This window comes from Neofelis nebulosa, chromosome 10 (assembly GCF_028018385.1).
Source record: "Neofelis nebulosa isolate mNeoNeb1 chromosome 10, mNeoNeb1.pri, whole genome shotgun sequence".
Taxonomy (NCBI): Eukaryota; Metazoa; Chordata; class Mammalia; order Carnivora; family Felidae; genus Neofelis; species Neofelis nebulosa.
This window is the reverse complement of record NC_080791.1, coordinates 49,532,161-49,550,973: the sequence shown is the minus strand read 5'-3', so window position 1 is coordinate 49,550,973 and position 18,813 is coordinate 49,532,161. Positions and strand designations below refer to the sequence as shown.

Genomic DNA, 18,813 nt, shown 5'->3' with positions numbered 1-18,813 from the left:
TGTTCATAGCCAGGGTCCTTTAAAAAATAGTCACGGTCAGGGCGCCTGGGTTGGTTAAGCGTCCGACGGGCTCAGGTTATGATCTTGCGGTCAGAGAGTTCAAGCCCTGTGTTGGGCCCTGTGCTGACAGTTCAGTCTGGAGCCTGCTTCGGATTCTGTGTCTCCAACTCTCTCTGCCCCTCTCCTGCTCATGCTCTGTCTCTGTCACTCTCAAAAATGAATAAATGTTAAAAAAAAAAAAAATGGTCACGGTCAACTTTCTCACCACTCACTGTTCAACCTGCTGCAATCTGTCTCTTCCAAATCCAATGGATTTGTCTTTTTTTTTTTTTTTTTTTTTTTTGAGAATCCCAAAGCAGTGAGTGTCAGACACTCAACCGTCAGAGCCACCCAGGTGCCCCAGACTTGTCATTTCTTATTTTATGTGATCTCTGCATTTCCCCCTTTTCCAAGTTACCATTCTCATCGTTTCTGGTTTTGCCTAGTTTCTGCTCCTCTTTGATTGGGGCTACCTCCAGGGCAGATCTTTTTTTGCAGGGCCCTTGTCTATAAACAGTTTGATTTTAAAATGTATTATGAAATTCATGGGCCCACATAAGGTAATGTGGTTTGTCAATAAAGATTTAGAACACTGAATAGAAAAGGTATACACTTATTGTTCAATCAGTGCACATAAAGATTCTTTATAGTATATCTCCCAACTGCAATGAAAGAATGGTAGTGCAGTTACTCACAATGCTATGGCTCTTAAGAACCTGTTTGTATTGAACTATATGGATCTTCCCTCTAGAGTTCCCTAATACCATCTTTTTAATGCTCATTACATCATTACTTAGGATGCTGCACCCATTGTGCCACTGAATACTGGCTTCCAGTGACTATCAAAGGTTGTTGCTGTGTTTCATTGATGATTACCAAAAATGCAAGCCTTACCCAGAATATGCAGGAAAATGAATAATATTTCATTTTATGGTCATATTATATTTATCATTTGGACTTTTGTAACATAAACACAGAACACATATTCTCACGTCTTTTCTTGAACTTCTTAGGCTGTAATTGCATTCCTAGACTGTGATCTCTGGCCACACCCAGGAAGAATAGACAAGAGGCCCAGAGATGGAACAGGAAGAGGGGTTTCATTTGTACAAGGAATGTCCATTTCTCCATCGGCATGGCTTAAGTCCAAACTTATTGACACCACAATGTCAATATCAATTGAAAGGAGGACATTGGTTAGAAGGGACAATTGGCACTGTGGAGCAATAGTCATAAAAGGCCTCAGATGAGAAGGGCCTGGCCTGGCACAAGGTGCAAAACCTGCAAAAGGGTAGGGGACCTCCTTAGTGCCGGTGGCAGGAGGTAAACGGTAAAGAACAACTGCCACCACCTCACAAGCCTGGGGTCTACAGACCAGAGGCAGCACCATAGCTAAAACAATGAGAGCCCATCCACAAGCCCACACACACAATTCAATCCCACAGGTCAGTGGTGACATTTGGTAGCCCCGAACCTGGAATTTGTTCAATAGGAGAGTCACCTAAACAAAGCACCATTCCTGCAGCCCGATCACATACTGCCATGTGAATGAAATATTTCTTCAGACCCAGGGCGATGCCATAGGTGCAAGACCCAGAGCTCCTTCGAGCATTTGCTGCACACCCAGCATGAGTTAGGGGGTTGGAGAGTACCTGAAAGGGGAGAAATGGTACTTATCCCCGGCACCAAAGTGAAACTTAGAAAATTTCAAGGGAGGTACTTCCAGCAATCAGATCCCTTGTGGGACCAGATCCAGACTCAGGGTGCCTTGCTTAGTCCCAGTAACTGGCGAACTTAGAAAATCTTGAAGGCACTGTAAAGTACTAGTCTCCCGGAAGCATGTGTGCTGGAGGAGGATCCCTGCATACTCAAGTCTCAGAAGTATTGTCTGATCATCTCCCCTCATGTCTTTGACTACCCTTTTATTTGCCTGTGTTTTAAAAAAGATGGTGCCTGTCAGTGTTCTATTATTGGCCCTTTTTAAAAAAAATATTTTCTTCACAGTGATTATCACCATCTTATATTACTATGTATTTCTTTTCTATTCTTCCTATGCTATGATATAATTTCCATTAGAGTAAGTTTTTATAGTTCACTGCTATAGTTTCAGTGACTAGAACACTTTTTGGCACCCAGTAGGTGCTTGACAGATAACTGAAGGCTATCAACATTGAGATCCTCATTTTATAATGAGGAAAGCAAGATTAAAAAAGGCTAATTGGCCCAAAGTAATACAGATATCTTGACCTAAAGCCTTTGTACTCTTCATTCCTTTTGTTTGGAATGCTTTCCATGTTCAAAGCATGTCTTAATCTTTGTCTTCCATCAAAACTTGTGTACTTTCTACTTCAACTGCTGAAAGCACTTCACAAGGTTACAATGAGGATTAAATGTGAATGTAAACATCAACAAACTTTGTAGAATGTTAGGCCACATACAGTTGTTAGTTTTTGTGGTTTCATCTCTTAAGATCAAAGTCAGAAAGACCAGCCTGTTTCTTCAAGCTTATTTTTATCTAAATGTGAAAATGTAACTCTTCTCTAGGAAACCTGAATAAATTCCAGGTATGAAAATTTAGATATGATGTCTTAATGTTACTAACATGTGGTTTCCTGCAAGGAATGGAAATAAGATATTTTAGTTCTTGAAATATTCCGAGGTGAGCACCTGGACAAAAGCACAGGCACATGACTGTGGTTTAAACATAGCTCCCAGTTTCATCTCAGCTGCAGATGTGTTTTGGGGCATATAGATAGCTTATATGAAGTATAGTCTGCCGGTTAGCAGATGTGGAATAATTGAGTCAACTGAGGATAGTTATCCTCAAAGTTTTTAAAACACTGATTTCCAGCTTGCCAAGGAATTGTGTATCTGAAGCATTACATTGCCCAAATGAGAAGTACAGTGATCTAAACATTAGCTATTTGGGGAATAAATCACATTCATACTTTTCTTCCAATGATCTGTAAATATTTGTACATGCATAAGTATTTAAAAATTCTATTCAAGTTTGCAATTTATCCCATTTAACTAATGGAAAAATCAATGTTCAAGGTGAAATAACTTGTCCAAATTCCCTTAGTGGGGAAAAAAAAAAATAGAATGAAAATACGTAAGAAACCATTTCTTCACTGGCTAGTGGTATTTGCATCTCAGTCTTTGCAGCTTACAGCATACTGGGTCATATTAGAATAAGAAATTATCTGACTGGTTTTGACCTACAAAAACAAACTTTTTTGTGGTGCAAGTTAATATTAATAATAGAACACCTAAAACCACAGAATGTATAAATTCAGAAGAGAAATTCAACAAAACACATCCTTTTAATGAAGGTGCTAAAATAGCAAAAATGAGTTTCATACCAACTGTAGAAAAACTATAATTAGACAATAACATAAATTTATAGTAAATGATTTTTTAAAACCCAATACTTTATAAATGCTAAATGATCATGTCAAAAAATCATACTGCCTATGATCTAGTAACTAAAGAACACCATGTCAGGGAGCCCAAATGTTTGATTCTTTTATCATTCCGTTAACCCTACCTAGCATGTTCCATGACCCATGTACTCACTCTTAATCCAAGACACTGATTTCTCAAGTGCATGTCCCAATGCAGAGGATAAGAGGAAAGGATTGGAAAGGGGATCAATTTCAAGAAAAAGAACAAATCCGACTCTTGGAGTAGAGGTAGGGGAGGGATTCCTGCACCTGCCTTATAGCATATGCTAGTAAATTGTGAATAAATGAATGGGTGAATAAATGAATGCCTTTCTAGTGATGAGTATGTAGTTTCATTCCTAATTGTGAAGGATAAGATCTTAAGTGATATGTTTAAAGAATACAGAACCATATAGTGTGTTTTAGATGGAAGGGAACTTAAAGATATCTAATCTAGTGTGTAGTTAGTATTTGAGAAAATCAAGGCTTGAAATTAAATGATTAGTCCAAAGTCACACAGCTCATCAGTGTCAGAGTTGGGACTAGAATTTATGTCTTCTGATTCTCAGTGTAATACTCTTTCCAGGATACCATCCAATAAAGCATCTTTCTCACCATTAGAAACAATTAGCAAATAATTTTCATACCCTGAATATAGTCTTATTTAGTATTATAATTGGAAGGACTTAAAGATTATTTAATCTAGCCCCTTATTTTACAGAGGAGAAATCTATGGTGCAAAATGTTAAATAATTTGTCCAAGGTTAGGCAGTTAGAGAATAAACAAACTCAAGTGCCCAAATCCAGAGCAGTTTCCATGTCATGCTGAAGGACACTGGTATACTTAAAAAGCTTATTAGCTTCTACATGCTTTGATGGCATATTATACTCCACATATGGGCAACAGGAAATGTTTATTTATACACAAGTACATGAGAAAGCAATTTCCATTCATCTTTTAAAAAAATTTATACAAATAAAAAGTTATTAATACATTCATTCTTTGCACACAAAATACATTCTTTTTACTTTTACTCTCAGTATGAATTATTTCTTAATAATAAAAACTTAAGCTACAATGGACAGTCAGGTGGTTTGGCGATTTGACAATCTTTTTTCAAGAAGGAAAATCCAAACTTTAAAGACTCAATATGTAAAGGAAATTGTATATTAAAAGTGCTCCTTCATTGAATCCTAGAAGATTGAATGAGTACTCCTCTTCAACATGGTTTGTAGCTGTCCCTTAAAACAATGCAGAGGACTTTATAAATTCATTCTGTGCAATGACAACTCAATTTCTACAAGACTGAAACAGTCTTCATGAAATTGATTACTGTATATAAATGATAGGCTCACTGAAAGATTCCTATGGACATATTGGGAAGTTAGCCATTATTCAGGGATCTCCTAATTGACCAATTGACCTAAGATTGTAAGTTGCATCTCCAAGTGGGATTTTAAGAGGTTCTGCTTAAGGAACACAAATGACTTGATTTGCTAGACTACTGCTTTTAAGAGAGACATGAAAATGTATACCCACATGGAAAACTTGTGCACAAATGTTCATAGCAGCATTGTTTATAATAATCCCAAATGGAAACAACCCAAATGCTCAGCAACTGATGAATGGACAAATAAATTGAGGAATATACATACGATAGAATATTATTGAATCATAAAAAGAATGTATTGATTCATGTTACATGAAACTTGAAAACATTAAGTGAAAGAAGTCAGACGCAAAAAAACCACATATTGTGTAATTATATTTATATGAAATGTCCAAGACAGGCAAATCTAGAGAAACAGAAAGTAGATTAGTGGTTACCAGATGCTGGGAGGGGTGGTAGGTACAGGGAAAAGATTGATTGCTAATGAGTACAGAGTTTTTCATTTGGGATGATGTAAATAGTCAAGAGTTAGATAGTGGTGAGCGTTGTACAACTTTGTGAAAATACTAAAAAATACCAAAGTGAACACTTTTAAAGGCATGAATTGTATGTGGATTATATTTTAATTTTAAAAAGAGGGATGCAACTTCATTAAAATTTTTTGTTCACATTCCTGTTCCCTATCCCCTCTTTTTAATGCTAATTGAAGTTTTCATGCAATCACCTTTCTACAGAGGTGCACTTCAGCTAAGTGCACTCAGGTCATTGTGGGCTTATATTTCTAACAGACTTTTTATTAAACAAAATACATGTACAAATAGGACAATACAGTGTACTGTTATTATCTGCATATTAACATTTAAAATCAAGTATTATGCCTGTATAGAAGCAGATGGTTAGATTTTATATACTGGTGTATTCAGATATTACTGAAAGCCTATGCTTAAAACCAACAGCCAAATATTAATAACTGAGTTCATAAGATTTGATAATTAACATGTTTGTTAAAATTATGTGTATGTTAAAGATCCATGTTTTAATGGAAAGAGATAGGAAAAGAGGGGAAATCAGGGGTTCTCTAAGTCTTCATAAAACAGCTTCTCTAAATATTTTAACTAGCTGCTGAGAAGACCTCCATAATGATATATTTTGCATTTTATTTCATCCCTACACTAAAAGTCATGCATTAAGGTATATGTAACAATATATATGGGGCACAACTTTTTCCCTTTAGATGATCAGAAATTTCTTAATCCTTTATTATTTGAAATTTTAAGCAGAGGTGTTTCTGGAGGGGGGTGTGTGTGTGTTTTGCTGAAAACAGCAACTTTACTCACACACATTTATGTAAGTGTATTTACATAAATACATTTATGTAGCTCCCTTACATATCATCAAAGGAGCTCCAGCCATCTGGTATGTCTAGAGGACACTTCAGTGAGCAGAAATTAGAAGCCAGCATTCCAGTCATTTGAAATTTTCAACAAAGGAACATGAAAGCCCCAACATGCCTTAAAGGAATAAGGGGATTAAAAAAATTTTTTTAATAAATCAATTGACATTCATTGTCAAACAGCCTACAAGAAAGTTCCACTAGCATTCTGCAATTGTATAGGATAAGAGAATATTCCTAATAATTACATTCCAGAAAGCAATATGGTTAGCAGCTGTTTTTCAGAAGGCTTATCAAGTTTTGCTATTGTTCTTTAATCCAGGCATAACTGTGTAACTTTAAACAAAGCTGGACCATTCAACTAACTAGTGATAAATTATCTTACAGACCAGATTCTTATCTTTTATTATTCTATACATGAATTTTTGCTTTATTAGGCATTTGGTACTCCAATTTTTATTTCAGAGTACAGTGCACATGTAGAAAGGTTAAGAAACCCTGCTAAATTTGGGTGTTGGTAATTCTGTCCACCAAATACATGTCATCTATGAAATTAAATTCTAAAAGTAGATGACAAACTAGGATTGATAACTCCATTTTTACCAAGACAAGGAAATAAGAGTCACACAACCAGAATAATTCTTCAGAAGCACACTTTGTTATCAAGTATATAAGGAAGAAAACTACGTGGATAATTGAAGAGTTAATCAACACTAAGATTACGATCTAAATCTGACACTAATAAAAAACTAAGAGAGTATAAATACCTAGCCTGACATTCCCCAAGGGAATAATGATTATCACCTTAATGAGCTTTTTCTGACTGTCATTAAAGGGAAAAAAAAAATGAGGCAAAGGGCAATAACGCATGGCAAACACAGTCCCTTAAAAAGATGATAGGATAAACCCATTTTTCTTCCCATGGAGAATGGGATCAAGAAGAAAGAGGTTCAAATTGCACTGTGAGGTATTTCAGTAATAATGTTAAGTTTCCTGATTATGAGGAGTTTGCAACCTTGGAACCGCCTATTGGAAAAGAGAGAGAGAATACCTTTCCTGAAGTGTGTAAAGAAATAAAGAGACTCTTGGGTAACAGTAATGCCCGAAGGCAGAAAGATAGATCAAATCAGTGACTTCCTTTTAATGCCCTTTCAGATATGATGCTCTTTTCTTTGAAGTTAAAAAGGGTTCTTTGTTTTCCCCTAAGGATTTATACTTTTATCAGACCATCCAAGTCTGCCTTTAATCAAGGAGAAAAGAATTTATGAGTGCTTACTGTTTACTGAGCATTGTCCTTTCAATTTATCTTATCTAATTTTCACAATAATCCTGACAGGTATTATGAGTCTTCTCATAGATGACGAAACTGATGCTCAAGAGATTGTGCTTTGCATTAAGTTACAGCTAATTCATGGCAGTACTAGGACTCCTCATACCTAACCCGGTGTTCCCCCTTCTACACACCTCTCTACATCACTCTCTGAAATGCTAAAATTACAACCTACCAAAGAATCCATCAGGAACTAGAACACAAAATCTCTAAAAATTCTGCTCTAATTCAGTAGGAAAGTAAAAATTTGTCTCAGGTACCTCAGTAAGTCAATTAAAGAGCTAGCTTTTGGGCTCTGACCTCTTATTTAAAGGAGTCAAGGAAAGTCTCACCCAAATTCATGTGTTTCTCACCATACTGATGCAAGACCAATGACTTTATAAACACTAATGAAAAGCTATCTATCAACCTAACAGGGATGCAAGTTATTTTGCAGGTGGAATCATTTGGTCATAGGCTTTATTAGCAAATGTTGCTTATGGTTATCTCTGATTTTTGAAAACCCATGTTTTGTTACTTTTCCTACCTGAAGTAATTTGGCCTTGGTTCTATTAAAATAAAATAATTTGCAGATCATGCTTTTTCAAGAAAATCAAGCCAACTAACCAAATGTCATCTGAGATTTTGCCAAAATAGATCTTAGGGTCTGCTTTATGCCAGTAACATACCAGCCCATCTCTAATGGAAGCTGCAAAACTTCACATTGGTATGTTTATGGGATCTTTAACTGAAGATTCTGTTCTGCTTTAAAAAGGACTGGCTTGAAATCCTGGATACCAGTTATTCACTAAATTGAGCATGGCCTATGTTTGGCAAGTGACAAAAGCTTAATTTTCCTGATTTCATGTAACTTCTATTAAAAAAATACCTTTTCTTCTTTTTAACTCAAGAACCAGTTTGTGATTCAACTGAACATGAGTGAATGGACTGACAAAGCAATCCCTCAGGCACAATGAAAAGCCAGTCTTTTAGCTTAACAACATGTAACCAACCTCCTTCCCGGACTGGCAGAACAGCAAAGCCTTTAAAAAAAAATCATTAGCTGTGGGTCAAAAGATACTTAACTGAACATGATATGAAAGACAAAGTGCTAGAACATAGAATTATGTTAATAAGTTAATAAGTCATCTAGTCCAACCTCCAACTAATGCTGAGATCCTTTCCACATCATCTTTACCAAGTTCTTATCTAGCCTCTGCTTGACAGATACTATTACCTAAGGCAGTGCCTTTCATGGTCAACCATCTTTTTGAGAAAGTTCTCCCTGACATAGAGCCCAAATCTGTGGTCCTATGGCTCTTAATCAGTAAGCCTCATTCTACCCCTCTGAACCAGAGTCTTGCTCTAATTCACTAACCATATTCCTCTCTTTTCCAGGCTAAATTTCCAAAAATCCTTCAAATATTCTTCAAATGTCTTAAATTTTAAATTCCTTCACCATCTTTGTTATGCCTCAATTTGTTTTTAATTTCAAAGTATAGCTCTCAAAAATGATTGTAGCATTCCAATGTAATAAATAGACTTAGGAAAGATGAACCGTCATCTCTCTTGTTCTAACATCACTGTATTAAGAGTTTGAAGGGATGATAATTTCTTAATTCAGTGTGCTTTCTACATAGTGTGACGAATGTAAGGGAAGGCAGCTTTCCTTTTAAACACAAATACACTCATGGGACAGAAATTAAATTTGAAAAGAAAAAAGAAAAGAAAGCACATCTTTCTCTTATCCCAAAATTAGTGTTCAACCTGATTGCTTATGTGGAGTACTGTTTGTCTGAATGATGAGATAAACATGTTTTTTTACTGTTTTTGAATTTTTAGTTAAGTCTCAAAAGTATTATAGTTGCATTAAAACACATCTGTCAGGATCATGGTTGAGGAGAGTAAGGAACCAGTTGCAGTTAAAAAAAAAATTCTAAAGAAAACAAAGGGCAAACCCTAGAAGAGCTCTTCCAGAAGCTAATAGAGCAGTATTTCCTAAATTACTAACAGCTATGAAAGGTAACAAGTTTTGCAGGATTAAGAAACAGAAGATGTCTATCTTTAAAGCCATTGGTTTGATATGTGGGGGGAGAAAATGAAAGGGTTTTTTTTCTGGTTACAAGATGATATCTTATGTGGCTTAGTTTATTAAAAAAGATGTTTTCACTTTAGTCAGAAGAGCAATTCAAAATCACTTGCAACTGGTATCTATTCAGAATGATTCATTAGCTGAAATTTGATGCTTAATCTGGAAGGCTTGTGGAATAGCCAAGAAGGTAAATGAGACAAATCATTGACCTAACCCTGGAAGTCACCAGTGTCCTCCAAAGGTATACATTCACAAATAGAATCCAGTCCTCTGTCAGATTCTGCCTCCTCTCTCCAGCAAATCTAAATTGCTTAAAATAAATAACCCTAACTCAGATATATTATTTTGGCCAGTGGTTTTCATGTTTCTTTCAGAAATTGACACACTGTTAAATCAATCCATTTGACTTTCATTTCTAGTTCTATTCTTGCTGCTTTACTCAGGAAGAGATGGTAACATGACATGACTAGAAAAGACAGGAAAAAAGAAAGGCCAGGAGAGCTAATGGCCTACTCTAATCCAGAGAAAGGATAAGTGGCCCCGCAAAATCATTATTAAATATTAATACATTAGAAATAATAAAAGCATATAAAGAAATAAAAAGCCTTATGTAGGTAAAGGAAAAAACACAAAATCCTTTGAGGATACAGTCTATAGAAAGCCATAATAAAATATCATTAGTATCAGCAAGCTTTTAGATTTCAGATTCTCCCAAACTGACTCCATAACATGAATATGATGTGTTTTCACTGGAAATTGAAAAAAAGTTTTGCCATATATTTAGTAACTTTATTAAAAGAAGAAAAAGATTACAGCAAAAATGCAAGTGGACATGGACTCTGGCAGTGTGAGTCAGACCAAGCCAAACTAAATTAATGAGAAAGCACTCTTTCTTTCATCCACCATTAAGTAAGAATTCATTTTTATTTAAGAAGGCTCATCTTAGCAAATGTTGCCATGGCAATAACAACTAGTAAGCAAACCAGTAAGTTTAGGTCTTGGTCTAGGTTAAGATAACCACGTTTCATTACCATCCTTTCTCAAGATCTATTTGAGAAATTTCTATTTCACTGGCAAAGCTCCACTTGGCACAAAGTCTTCATTCAGCTTTTATTGAGCACCTACAATATTGTCAGGGATTGTTCTCAAACTTGAAATGTGTCAGTGAGCAAGTGTCCATAAGGCCTTCACACAACTAGGGGTCGGGGCATGGGGAAAACCTTCAAATTCTCATGTATCTCCACTATGGGCCATGGATGGGTGACTGTAAGATACGGAAAGGCTAGGAGGAGTAACAGGGAAGCAAAGGCCCAAGAGCAGAACTTTCTAATCCCTTTATTTATGAGTATGGCCATGGGTGGACAGAGAATACTGAGCCCTAAGGAATAGGAATTTCAGATGCAAAAGTAGCCCTAGAAACTGTTGTTTTATGACCAAATTTGCCCAATCTAACAAAGTCCTATCTGAGTTCTCAAAGCAGCTTCAGTTTCAACACACTTGCTGCTAAGGTGGAGTCATGATGTGGGATATTTAGATTTTTGCCCTAAATGAAAGACAATAAATCTACACTTAGGGATACTTCCTCACAGTTTAAAAAGAGAAGTTCTTCTGCCCACTTTGATCAGCTTGTTTTCTGAATACTTTTATTGTTGCTGGCTTAGTGGAGAAATGGGGAGGGAAAAGCAACAATTATCACTGATTTTGGTTGGTGTTTATTAAAATGATTTTTCTTTCCTGTAGACACAGATTCAAAATAAAAGCAATTTGAACTTCTGAGAGCTCCTTCTGTCATGCAGAGGACCTGGACAAACACAGTGAGGCCAACCAAAGATATCAACCCCTTAAACAATATGTATCATCTCTATACAAAAGATGAGTCACTCTGAAATCTGCTGGAGAAATGCTGGAAATGCTTTATCAACATCATGTCTCCACGTGTCTCATTTCTTTAAAATTAAATAGCTTTCAAATATCAACATATCAGGACCGAGATTGCCACCATCGACAACAACAGCAGAATTGCATATCATATCCTTATCCCATTCCTCAGCCCTCAGTGATGCTAAGCAGCAAGCTACAGAAACATCTGACAGCATCAACAGCATACAGGTTTAATTATTTCCCCAATTTGCATTTATATCAGTGAACAAATTGGAAGGCATCAAAGTATGGCACTAAAGAAATTAGTAACACATATTCAGCAGCACATCTTCCATTCTGAGTCTTGTTTTAAAATTGGCTAAGTAAAGGCATATACACCTCCATTTGAATTGGAGATTTGCAGTAACACATGCATATGAAGGGAGGGAGGAAAAGAGGAAAGGAGGAGAAGACCAGGAAAGAAAGGCAGAGGAAAGGAAATAAGATAGAACGTATGGTTGTGAGTCTGAGAGTAACATCACTACATGAAGGAGGTGACAAATGACAGCTCCACCTGCTTCCACAAGCAGAATCTGTCGAAGGTTCTTGACAATACAAAAATGGTTCATGAGACTTTTCATCTGTTGCTATTGTCACTTATCATACTAAAAACATGTACAAAATTCTAAGCCTTGGTCTGTCCAAGATGGATAGTACCAGGAAGTAAAAGATGTCACCTGCTATCAAGGACTGTGCTCTGCTCAGAACTCTGCATTGCAGTCCATTAATCCACAGTATTTTGGTCAGATCTGGTCTGTTTTCTCATACTACTCATAATGTCTTAGAGATAGTCTTTTTTATTAGAATATCATCAACCATTTTTTTTTAATTTTTCTAGTGTTTTCATTTACTTAAAGGGCAGGAAAGATGGGAGAAGAGAAGAATAAAATGGTAGAGATTTCGAGGGGAAAGAACATGAAATAGTATTTTATTTTCCAACAAATCTACCCTAGAAAAGGTAGTAAGGAGACTTTGAGAAAGAGTGCTGATTCATGGACTTCCCTTATTATTATTATTTTTTTATTTCAATATAATACATTTAAGGACATCAATGTACTAAAATGTTTGGTCTGTGAAAGAGCAGAATCATTAGCACCAGAAGGAGTCATGGGGCTTGTATATATTATTAAACCAATGATTGTTACTGTTGGTCATGGGGTAAAGGTTTCATTTCATTTTTACATCCCAAAGTTCTTGAAAGTGCCTGTGGACAAGAGAAATAACACTTTTCAAAGTCTCTGTGGAGTCATCAACACGCACCACAAAGACAGTACTTGGCCTTCCCAGTTTTGGTTTTTCTGGTAGACAAGAAAACCAGGGCCCCCAGAAGCCCTAAAGAACAGCCCCCACATGCACCCACTGACGTGCAGGAGGGGTCCCTACAGTACATTTCCCCCTGGACTGTGTTCAGGAATGCGCTTTTACTTGCTTTTTGAAAAGAACAAAAGCAACATGCTCTGCAGATCATGGAGCGTCTAGCGCAATTTTCTCCTTGCTCCAACTCCTGACTGCGAAAGGGTGAAACCATTGTATGTTCTGCTAATGCTGGCCTGCGGACAAAGCCTTTGGCCTGCCATGCTGTGTAAGCCCTGGATCCCACAGGAGTCAGAGGGTCTAAGAGCGGGAGCCACAGTCATCACCAGATCTGCCCAGCAATTCAGGGCCCATCAGGGCAGCTGCTGATTCCTTTCGCTTCTCCTTGCATCAGCCTTCAGTTGAAATTACAACAAGTCAAATAGCTGATGCTTTTCCCTTCTCCAGGTAAGGGCGAGGATACATTGTTTACAAGCGTGTTCTGCCTGGCTTCACTGATGAGGCGGCATGCTAAGTCAAGGAATAGTTTCTCCACGTTATCTGATTCCTTGGCCGAGGTCTCCAGGTAATACATGTCCTGAGCTTCTGAGAATTCTTCAGCTCTCTGCTGGGAGACCTCTCTCCGTTCAGCCAGATCAATCTTATTGCCTGGAACAGGGATAAATCAGAGAAGGAACCATCACTTGACTTTTTACAGGCTCAGAGGCATCAAAATGCAGTTTCAAATCTGAAGTCAAATCAGACAGATGGGCAGAGCAGAGCAAATGTGGCTGTGATTACCGGAATGTTTATTTTAAAATATCAGTGTCGTGTGTAACGGCAAATAACTGGAAACGCAAATGACCACCAGTTGGCCACTGGCTTGATGAAGTATGGCACATGCACACAATGCAGTTATTTGCCACTGTAGAAAGCAATGAGGAATATCTCTATATACTGCCATGGAATGAGACATTAGGATATACTGTTAAGCGTATACCTGCTATACTGTTCTACTTTTTCCTAAGTATAAAAAAGGTATATAATACACAACTGCCTAAGCAAAAGGGATGAAAAAAAAATACACACGGGCACACTTACAGACTTACTTTATTTTTTTAATGTTAGAATAAGCCAACATTTTAATTTTAAAGATAATGGTTACTCATGAAAGGAGCAAGGTTGGGGAGATAGGAAAGGATAGAAACTAGATGTCTCTACACTTTGTCTAATAGATTTGACTTCAGAATCTTAGAAATGTTTCACATAACTGTACAACTAAAACTATATAATTAATACAAAATTAAATTTATTTTTATTTTTATTTATTTTTTTTTTCAACGTTTATTTATTTTTGGGACAGAGAGAGACAGAGCATGAACGGGGGAGGGACAGAGAGAGAGGGAGACACAGAATCTGAAACAGGCTCCAGGCTCTGAGCCATCAGCCCAGAGCCTGACGCGGGGCTCGAACTCACGGACCGTGAGATCGTGACCTGGCTGAAGTCGGACGCTTAACCGACTGCGCCACCCAGGCGCCCCTATACAAAATTAAATTTAAAAAGCAATCCCTAAGAATGCAAAGCAATATGAAACAAATGAACCTGTTTATCATGAAATGGTGTTACCACACAGAGAGGAACTATTTCTCTGGTATTTTAACCATGCATCCTCAGTGGTATACACCCTAAGGACAAAAAGGGTTGAAGGAAAAAACCTTGAACTCTTGTAGTAATCGTCCTGTCGGTGGTAGTGTGAGTATTGTTATTCTGTGGCTGCTATACGGGTATTAGAGGATAAAGCAAATAAGTAATTGTGTTGGTGTCATGGTCCTGTGACTTGGGCATGGGAAAAAGGAAAAAGAGATATAAGATTAATGAGGTTAAAGGGGCACCTGGAGGCTCAGTTAAGCATCCAACTTCAGCTCATGTCATGATCTCATGGTTTGGGAGTTTGAGCCCCGCATCAGGCTCTGTGCTGATAGCTCAGAGCCTGGAGCCTGCTTCAGATTCTGTCTGTCTCCCTCTCTCTCTGTCCCTCCCCTGTTTGCACTCTGTCTCTCTCTCAAAAATAAACATTAAATTTTTTTAATTAAAAAAAGATTAATGAGGTTAAAGTAAAATTTGTACAGTCCTGCATTATAAATGCAAGTATCAGTGTGAATAATTCATGATGGATTTTATCATTAAAAAATGTTCTACCTCTGTTCTCCTTCCACCTGACAAAAGTGATATGTCAACCATGTTACCTGGCAACACAGCTTATGATAAAAGTGACCTTTTATCATCAGGTCAAATTCCATCTGGCCTGGGAATTCTACATATGAATTATAAAATATCTAGTGGAAAACCACAACTTTGGGCTTCCCGTAGTGTGGTGATTCCTCACTTGAAGAGACTCTGAAAGTCAGGTTTGTAGAGTTGTTACAAGGGAGACTGGCTCCTGTTGAGGCTTCTAGGCCAGGGCAGGTCCATCATGTGCCTGACATGAGTCTTTTTCCTCACCTGAACTGTCCGGAAGGCCCTGAACAGCTATGTGGACTGCTATTGAGGATTACTTCCACTGAAGAGTAGTGCCTGATGCTGACCTACTATTAAGCTGTTATTTCCTGTTCTGAATCCTTCTAAGTGAATGTCCTGCCAAGTATGGCCTATAGTAGTCTTGTGAATAAAAGTGCTTAGTGGAGCCTAAGAGACAACCCCCTGTGAGTGCTACAGAATTCAACACACACACACACACACACACACACACACGCACACACACACGAGTTCTGTCCACTGAAAAGCCTAAAAACAATGAGCAGCTGCTAGTACAGAAGATTCTTATCACTTTGGTTGTGGCCTCTAAATATAATTTGCCATTAATAATAAATGTGTGTCTTGAAAAAACGGCTAATTCCAGGTCCGGGGAAGGAAATGCGCTGGTTGTGCCTGGAACCCTTAAACCAGAAAGCAAGTGAGGTCATGTCAAAAGGACTCAGGAGACCATCTGAAGCAGCTCCACTGTTGGAACATTTGGACCTTCAATAATTACAATTGCAAGAGCCTAGAAAATACTGCATATATTTAAATCTCTAATAATACTAAAAATATAAAATTTCCATAGTGACTTTTGGAAGATAATAGGGAACCAACTCATTATTTTAAAAATTGGGAAATAAAAAAGAGACAATCAAGTATTTTTCTTAGCTGTCCTATGAGAACTGTACCTCAGAATATCAAATAGGAAGTATATTCGCTAAGAAAAAAAAAAACAAAAAAACTTGAATCTGATCAGGCCTCTAAATTTACCTACAGATCTGCAGGAAATACAGGTGATGGAGGAACATGTTAAATGACACTACAGTGGTGAAATAGCAAAATTCAGACTTGGAAACTCTGGAGGATTAACATATGCTTTAACAAATAAATTCCAAGGCAGAAAAATGGAGGGATAATTAACATATAAAAGGAGAATTAAAAGACACAAAAATCGGGGCGCCAGGGTGGCTCAGTTGGTTGAGCGTCTGACTTCGGTTCAGGTCATGACCTTGTGGTTCGTGAGTTCGAACCCCGCATCAGGCTCTGTGCTGACAGCTCATAGCCTGGAGCCTGCTTCAGATTCTGTGTCTCCCTCTCTCTCTACCCCACCCCTACTTATGCTCTGTCTCTCTCTCTTTCAAAACTTAATGAACATAAAAAAAATTTTTTTAAAAGACACAAAAATCAATTAGAATATATGAGCCTTATTGGGATCTTTGATTTGGACAATTTTTTTTTAAATGTAGGAGTCAATCAAGGAAATCTGAACATTGTCTAAATTTCTGATGCTATTCAAGAACTGTTAATATGTTTTAGGTGTGAAAATGGCATTATGGGTAGGTTCTCTTTCTCAAAAAATCTTTTAAAGATATTCATTGAACTAATGAAAGATAAATTAATAGAAGATCTGGGATTTGCTTCAAAATAATCTGAAGGGAAGGGCAGACAGAAAAGAGGGGGAACAGATAAAATAAGATTGACCATAAGTTGATAATCATTGAAGCTGAGATGTGTTCATGGGAGTTCATTATACTGTTTTCTCTACTTTTGCTTATGTTTGAAATTTTCAAGAAAAAAAAGGTTTTTTGTTTGTTTTTTTAAGCCAGTGCCTCTTTCATACTGAGTGGGCTAATTATTTCCCATCAAACTTCCATTTAATTTCTTTAGACAGAATCCCAAGGAATAATGCTTTGGCTCAAGTTCTCAAGGGCTTTCTGTCAAATAGAAAGAAAGCCCAAGTCCTGAGACGGGTGCTTTCAAGTGCTTCATGACAGACATTCTCCAATGTGCAAGAGGGTTTTCAGGAATGGGCATAGAGTACTAGCTCATAGACAGGTGGATACTTAACCCAGCAGCCTGAAAGAAAAGTCCAGCAATTTGTTATAAAGCAGAACATTACAGCTGGACAAATACAGGGTTTGAAGTTGATCCTACATGCTGTGCAACCCTAGGCAAAGAGCTTCACCTTTCTGAGCCTTGGTTTCCTCATATATAAATAACAAATCATCACACATAAATTTTCTGATATGATTCCTGGCACATGTATGCTAGCTATAATGCTTACAGAAGTATTTACTTAGCTTATTGTTAACCATAATTTGTAATTTAACAATGTTTCTGAGATTCTCTACCCTGATTTCCAAAATTCAAGTCTTGCTAGAATATATACTGATGTTCCTTTTTAGGAAGTAAACATTTTAACAGCCATATATTATTAACATTTTTCATCACCACAAGAGGAGTTTTTAACCATCAATTCCTTTTCTAATGGGTGTATTTGTCACAAAAGAAAATCATGGGTTGTTTTCTGCTTTTCCCTCATGCTAAACAGGTTCTACCCTCCTACAAGATGAAACAAAGTGCAGAATTTCCTTTAGTGGATTCTTCCTGAAATTAGAATTTTTCAAGTCAGCATGAATGTAAGAAGAGAAAAAAATTACCCAAAGTCCATTTTTTTAGGCAATAAACAATTGCTTCAAAAACAAATTCTTTGTCAAGACATGTTTTACTTCTAGACCAGCAGTTTCCACAATCTTGTAACTAGATTTTTTTTAATGTTTAGCAGCCCACATAAATCTAATGGCAGTCCACCTTCTTCCCTAGAGCCTTCGTTGACAGAAAAATCAATCAGCAATATTTTCTACTTTACTTTTCTAAACCATCACCTTGGGATATGACCTATTTCATTTTCTCTTCAACTTCAGGAGAAACTGAATGTTGACTGCATGAATTATATAGCTGTAGACTATATTACTGGAAGATACCAGGGCATAGGTATTATGTGATTATAAATTCTCTGATGGCCACAAACCAATTTCCCTCTTCATTAGTCCTTACTTACCCACTAGCACAGTGATGACCTTGTTGCTGGCATATTGTTCTATCTCCCGCAGCCACTCAGGAAGGCAACGGAAGGATTCCTCACAGGTTATGTCATAGGTGAGGATCAAGGCATTGGCGCTTCGGTAGTAACTCTGGGTAATGGACCGAAATCTCTCTTGACCTGCTGTGTCCCAGATCTGAAGCTGTAAAAATGTAAGAGAAAGATCAGGCTGGAGAAGCAGAAAAGAAAGTATTGCCTTGCTTTAGTTTAGAAATGGAAACACCTCACTCAACTTCATGGTTGCTTTCTGCCCTTAAAAAAAAAATGCACATTTTTTTTTTTAATGTGTTGGGTATGCCTGGTTAGGGAGAGGGGCTTGCTTTGCTTTTTGTTTTCTGCTTTTTATTTGTTTTGTTACCCAAGAATTTCTTTTATCCTTTTAAAAAAACTTACTGAGCATTTATTATGTGTCAAGCTCTAGGCATTTTACATGTAACAACTCGATGAAGTAGGTACTATTACTATATCCATTTCTCACATGAAGAAACTGAGGCACAGAGAGATTAAATAACTTGTTCAGGGTCTCACAGC

General features: G+C 37.1%; 1 protein-coding gene across 2 annotated transcripts in view; it reads right to left on the bottom strand.

Moving 5' to 3' along the window:
- Nucleotides 1-4,377: 4,377 nt before the first annotated feature.
- RAB30 (RAB30, member RAS oncogene family) overlaps nucleotides 4,378-18,813 on the bottom strand; it is an 84,579-nt gene continuing 70,143 nt past the window's right edge. For both annotated transcript variants that reach the window (XM_058687629.1, XM_058687630.1), the window contains exons 4-5: nucleotides 18,241-18,424; nucleotides 4,378-13,549 (exon numbers count right to left, since the gene is read on the bottom strand). In XM_058687629.1, the coding sequence (XP_058543612.1) occupies nucleotides 13,299-13,549; nucleotides 18,241-18,424 (435 nt within the window). In that variant the 3' untranslated portion in view covers nucleotides 4,378-13,298. The remainder of the gene's footprint in view (nucleotides 13,550-18,240; nucleotides 18,425-18,813) is intronic.